The 6,786-nt window shown below is 40.8% G+C and overlaps 1 protein-coding gene across 1 annotated transcript in view; it reads right to left on the bottom strand.

Moving 5' to 3' along the window:
- Positions 1-234: 234 nt before the first annotated feature.
- The window catches only part of COL5A2 (collagen type V alpha 2 chain), a 189,289-nt gene continuing 182,737 nt past the window's right edge, over positions 235-6,786 (bottom strand). The window contains exons 51-54 of the mRNA XM_061608231.1: positions 5,713-6,004; positions 5,031-5,218; positions 3,955-4,194; positions 235-2,618 (exon numbers count right to left, since the gene is read on the bottom strand). Coding sequence (XP_061464215.1) covers positions 2,472-2,618; positions 3,955-4,194; positions 5,031-5,218; positions 5,713-6,004 — 867 coding nt within the window. The 3' untranslated portion in view covers positions 235-2,471. The remainder of the gene's footprint in view (positions 2,619-3,954; positions 4,195-5,030; positions 5,219-5,712; positions 6,005-6,786) is intronic.

Here is a 6,786-nt window from a genome sequence, read left to right as displayed (position 1 = left end):
AGCTATGTGTATGGCTTTTCTTTCTTTTTGTGTGTTTATTTTCAAAAGAAACAAAACATGGAGCAGGAGAGCATAGTTCTTCAACAAAGAAACAGACCTTAATAGGTTTGTATCCACATGCCCTATGTAAAAAAGTATGCATTCTGTATATGGTATAACCAGAAGGGGGGAAACACACAGTTTTCCCCAGACATCAGAAATCTAATACTAAATTCTACTAACAAAAAAAAGAAGTTGATGGCAACAGTCTTTTATTTTCTCAGGATTTTACAGAAACCAGTTTAGCACCATTCCCTTAAAAAAAAAAAACATTTTATTTCATAATATTATATTGCCCTGCCTATCTCCATTCTTGGAATTATAACAGAAGCATAGCACCTTGTCGTATCTAGAACAAACACTAGATTGTTAAATGCATCCCAGCTTCTAGAGATGAGGTAGCTCATGCTAAGAAATGATGGACCATTTGTTTGCCCTGATCTGTCAAGGCAGGTAAGTCAGAATTTCTGGTGATGCATGACCAGTTGTTGAGCAAAAGTGTATCTCAGCAACAGTATGTCTCTAATCTTTATTACTAATACTTTGCTTTGGATTAATATATGGGAATAAATGACAACACACATAACTGGACAATACACTTGAGGCAGTAGGGAAATCCTGATGTCACCAAAACCATTCAGGAGTTTTGACTTTGCAACAAAATCATAATCACTGTCTATAACTTCTGAGAGGTAATTGCTCATTAAAGGTTGCTCATTAGATAGGCAACCAACCCCCTCCCCAGCCAAATTCTTATTAGTATTTCTAATATCTCATTACAGTGTGAAAGCGTCTGACACACACCAGTGGTTTGCAAGCTTTCAAGGAGCTTGATCAGCTGTATTTGCATTTGTCAATTGCATCAGATTTTAACCATTTGGAAATTATAGCCTCGCTCATCTTTGTCTATTTTCTATGACATTCCAGAAGGGTACAAACAAAAGAATCAGGGAAAGTAATATGTGAAATTAGCCCTTGCAGGAAGCACATAAGTACTATTGGAAAGTTACTCTCAGTTAAGTAGGCATTAACTTTCTTTCAAAATACTTTCAAATGTGTACTGAACACCTACCACGGCTGGCTGTTGAAACTGGGAGCCAAGCTGAAACAAAGATTTTCAATTTTCTATTTTTATTATTTATTCATTATTTGATGTATATCCCGCTCTTCCTCCTGTGCAGAACCTATACTGCATCCTTGCAATCCATAGTGTAAGAGAGTTGGAAGTGGTAGTGAAATCTCCAGCAATGTGTTTTGTTGAGCTACCCTGATGTTATATTCTGGAACATTCCATTGAGTGAAATTGCCACCAGTGGAATCTTGTGAACATTTCTGGTTCTGTAAAGAAAATGAAGTATGTGGAAGTATGTGGAAAACTTTCACATGAGCCCTAGGGACAGGGTGTAGGGTGACGAAAGCTAAGTAGAAAGAGATCCCCCAGGAGGCAGGGGATTTCCTTAGGCTACCAAGCCCGGGAGCAGAGTTTATTGCGGACTGAAAAGAAAAAGGCAGATAAGGGAGTTCAATGGCATGGGCTGAAAAGCAGGGACTTGCAGAAATGAGAGGGGGTGGAGGCATGAAGTGAATGAAAGATGTCCGACGAGAAAGTGAGGGATGAGGGCAAGGTGGACAGGAGTTGCTGCCTTGTAGTAACAGCAAGAAGGAAATGCAGAGGTAAGGGAGCTGTGGAGACTTTGGGACTGTGAGCATAGGAGTCTTAGGGTTTCCTGTGTCTAGACCCTAAGAGGGCTCCTGTACCTTTAAGAGTAACCAAGAAGGGAGAATTCCACCAAGTGTGGCTTCTTCCTTCACCACAGCACTGTGACTTGGCTAACCTAAGGAATCAATAAACGCCAACAGATGAGGCAGGGGCCAATTTCACATATTAATTTAAACTAACCAACCAGTTCTTGGGCTGCTGGCTTCTAATACAAATCAATGTCACAATCTATGATGCTAGTGCATCAATCTGGTGCAGCAGAGTTTTGACTGGGTGGACCCCTGAATGTTTTACATATATCCATCTGTTTAGAATACCCTTGCATCATACGAATTACATCCATTTTAAGCTGAGCAGAAACCCCGGATAAAAACATAATCATCATCATTATTTATAATTAAAAAACACGTTAGATATTTTTGCATCAAAGGGTGGTCATTTGTCCTTTTAGTCCTATTACTTCATTAAAATGTTGACTTGGGACAATTAGACTGAAGATTTGTAAGTAAGTAAAATAAATATCCTAAGGAAGGCCAGGGAATTAGAAAGAACTTTTATATACAATGCTGATCCCGATATCAGCCATTACTTCAAGAGTCTCAGGATTAACTTCACTCAGTCTGTTCTTGTGTTCTGCTGCTGTTGTTCCCAATGCTTGTGAATACGTTATGATTTTTCCCTTTTTTATTTATTTACTTTTTTCTCTATTTTGTTACACAAAACAAACTGGCCCAATCTCTGTTCCAAACTCTTGGTCTGCACTTCCAATGTCCACTGGAGCGATATCAACAATAGGTAAGCGTGCCACATTCTGTGTTTTGTATTCAAAGACTGTTCTGCCCACATTTCCATTGCGTTTCTGGAAGGAGAAAAACAAAAGAGAGAGAGAGAGAGAGAGAGAGAGAGAGAAAAGACTCAAGGCTCTTGATCAAATCCCCTGCTATCATGAAGAAAACTAGGCCTAGCCAATGAACATGTGCTATGCTAGGTATAGTGAATAAACATCGACCAGCTCAAAGCTGTTGCATGCAGCAACTGAAGATGCACATGCATAGCCATCAGTAGTGACTCTGAATACCAATCAGCTACTCAGTACGGAAGTGTGGAGGGACTAAATCCAGTCTCTGACAGCTGATTTTGGCAGTAATCTTGGCATAATTCTCATTGAGCTCAGTGATGTCTAAGTAGACATGTCCCAGAGGAGTGCTTGCTGATTAGTATAGATAGGGTGGGATCCAATGCACTCACTCTGTCAGCGCAAGAATTTACACTTGTACAATGGGACTTCCCCCCTTCCCCTGTGCGTGCCCCACACCCACCCCAAATCTGTTCCAGATGGTGGGGAAAACCCCAGAACAGATTTAGGGGGCGTGCAAGGGCAGGAGAGAATGGGAAAGTTCCATTGCACAAGCTGAACTAGTTACTTAGCACTACACTGAATACAAGACAAAATCCTTTACAATTATATGTTACATTCATGGACCGACTGGTTCACGCACTATAGCTGCTACAATGCACCTGACCAAAAGAGGAACTGTGGCACAGTGGCAGAGCACATGCTTTGCACACAAAGCCTATTTTCTGAAACTGCAGTCAGTGTAAACAGTGTGGTGTAGTGGTTAAGGTGTTGGACTACGGCCTGGGAGACCAGGGTTCGAATCCCCACACATCCATGAAGCTCACTGGGCGGCCTTGGGCCAGTCACTGCCTCTCAGCCTCATGAAAACCCTATTCATAGGGTCGCCATAAGTCGGAATCGACTTGAAGGCAGTGCACTGACCTAGATGGACCAAAGGTTTGACTTGGTATGAGGGAGCTCCCTAAGTTTCTATATTTAGCAAGCTTTGCAAGCAGATAAAATGGCCAGCTGGTGCTGTCTGAACCTCTGGATGGGTGTAGCATCTTTACAACTGCACAACATAAATTAAGCTGTCCCCGCTTTTTAATTGCCATTTGGCTCTGAAGACAAATACATGCACAGGGCATTCCTTGCTCCTGGTTGTGAATGGGAATTATAGACTGTGACTGGCTGTGATCCCATTTTCTTCTGCCATTCCCCTTCTCATTTAAGCCATGGAGATCTTCTCTTACTGAGAGAAATCTGTAGTAATACCCCACTTTTACTCTATGCCTCATTCTGAATTCAGTGCTGAAAAGTCCCTCCCCCCCAAACCCCTCCCACCATGCCAACTTACAGTGCAGCTGTCATGAAGGACAGTGTATCTAAAGCGGCTGTTTCCTTCAGCTTTAATCTCAAGGTCATTAGCTCCCTTCAGGACCACAGCTTTCTTCAGATTCTTGGCTTGGTCGTCCATGTACCCTATACTGTTCTTGCAACGGTAGGTGATATTCTGAGAGGCTTCTTTGGACAGTAAGCGGAGGAAAGTCATCTGAGTGACAGCAGTGTTGGGGGACTTACTATCTCCATAAACAAACTGCAATGGTACGACAAAGAGAACATTAATTTCTGCAACCCTAGAACATAAAGCAGTGTCTCCCCCCCCACACCCCTAAAATATGAATGCAATTCAGCTGAAGTATATTCGTGACAATTTGCTACACATGATGTTCAACTTAATATCTGAAGAACAGCTCCTTCCCTACAGAACCTCCTGGGTATTGTCGGCAGAGGAGACCCTCTTGGTAGTTCCACCACCTTCAGAAGTTTGGGGGAATCACATTCTCTGTGGTAGCCCCTAAGCTGAGGTGCATCTGGCACCTTCATTATGTAGCTTTTGTCATATGCTGAAGACGTATCTTTTTACCCTGGCTTTTGACACATGAGAGATGTATTTTAGGACCACCCTAGTCTCTTGATTATAATTTGTTTTAACTAATTTTAATACTGTATTTTAAAACTGTAACCCACCCTGGGACCTCATGGTGAATAAAGCGAAGAAATAACAACAATAACTTTAGAAACAAATGAACCCATAATATATTGTCTATTTACTCTGCATCTGTTGTTTTTATACTGGTATTTGATTAAACTTTGCTGTACTTTGTAATTTGTTTTTACTGTACATTATTCAATTGTTCTCATGGTTCTAATCTGTAAGCTGCACTGAGAGCTTTGGCTGCAGAATGGCCAGTAAGCTATTTAATAAATAAATAAAATACGTTTTTAAAAATCTGATGAATTAACAGCTAAGTGGATACTCGTTCTTCAATTCAGCTATATTTAGAATAATCTTTTCATCATGGAATTTATTACTAAAGCCCTCCAAAAGAAAATTATGAGGCGAGTCCCCTCAAAAGTAAATTTATTTACCTGTGAACCTCTATTCATGTCAAGTCCATACCATACAGGCTTTAGATCAGATGATCTACTAGTCCACCATGTTTTGAGTGGGATACTAGCTGGGTTGGCTGATATACAAGTTTCTCCTGTTTCCGTATTGCAGAATACTTTGATAGCATCTTCCACGCAACCCTGATTAGGATCAATCCAATATTCTCCTGAAAAGACAAAACAGGAAAGCTCAAAGAGAAACTGAAATTTCTACTCTTATCACCTGCGCTAGCAATTCTTAAACATTCTTGTCTTATGAACCACTATTCTGGTTTGCTTCTTCTCTGTGGATCACATTTTCTTATGCTATGGCTACCATATGGAAGGCTGATTAAAACCCAGTTTCTTCTACACTCTGATGCAGATGTACTGAGCATGTGGGGTAAAGAGAAAGAGGAATTGATGCTAAGACTCACAGACATTGATAGGTTTGCACTTCTGTTTAAGACCCTTCAGCGCTGCATCAGACTGCATCAGACTGCAGAAGTAGTTGAGTTTTAATTCTACATCAGTTGCTGTGCTGCACACAGTTGGAGAGGAGGCACGAGTTTTTAAAAATTACAGTATGTATGTTATGTACAGTGTTGCTTTTGGGAAGCCTCCACATGGGAGCTGAAATATTCAAACTTGCTTACAGACATTTAGCAATATATATACCTACCACTCTTTTTAGATGGATGGCACAGCCTCAGATCATCACAGGTACGTGCTGGGTGTTTCTTTGATCCGTCAGGACTGCGCATAGTTTCAATTTGGCTACTCAGGGACTTCAGTGTAGCATGGACTCCTGGGTCTGTTTTATTGCTGTCATCTGGGGCAGCTTCATCTTCACTGAACTCTGGTGGTGGATCAGCTAGAGCATCATCATAATGTCCCATAATGTCACCAAGTGCAGCTGTGAGGTGGCCTGGGGGACCTGGGGGGCCTGCAGGACCTGGATCACCTGGTGGACCCTAAAGGTAAAAGCAGTCAGAAACCCCTCTCATGATGACACAATTAAATATCTGGAACACAAGGTACCAAGGAGTGGTATTCTAGCTAAATAGCAACTAAATAGCAACAACTAATGTGTTGTTGGCTCTCCAAACTGCAGTAGATTTGCTAGCTGCAATGATGGAGGGAGAATTATTGCACTGTTAACAAAAAGAAAACATTTTATAACTGAGCACCAACTGGACAAGTATTGTGACACAGAATGATTGTCTGAAGAATCCCTAACAGTGTAATCCTATATAAATGGCCTCCACAATCTGGTACTCTCCAGATGTTTTTGAATACTGCTCCTATCAGCTAACGCATCCATGCTGGCTGGGGTTGGTGAGAGTTGTAGTCCTAAACATCTGGAGGGAACCAGGTTGGGAAAGCTAATGTACAATGTATAGTAAACACACTTACCTGGGAGTTAGTCCCATTAAACTCAATGGGCCTTACTTTTGATTAAAAATGTATAGGATCGTGCTGTTAATTAATAACTGACTTTTCTGCCATAAGCACTCAAAGCAATTCATAACAAATCAATCCAATTTCAAGCAACTCTTGAAACTGACTTAAAAGCATCACAACAAATACTTTTTAAGATGTGGTTAAAGCTTTTTTAAAGCTTTTTTTAACAGATGTTTTGCTTTAATATGTTTTTAAAGATGTTTTGTTTTAATATATTTTAAAGTCTGTTTTTAAGATGGTTTAGAGTGTTTTTAGTGTTTTGGTTTGCTGCCCTGGGCTCCTTCTGGGAGGA

The sequence above is a fragment of the Rhineura floridana genome, chromosome 2 (assembly GCF_030035675.1).
Source record: "Rhineura floridana isolate rRhiFlo1 chromosome 2, rRhiFlo1.hap2, whole genome shotgun sequence".
Lineage (NCBI taxonomy): Eukaryota > Metazoa > Chordata > Lepidosauria > Squamata > Rhineuridae > Rhineura > Rhineura floridana.
This window is presented reverse-complemented; position numbering and strand designations above follow the sequence as displayed.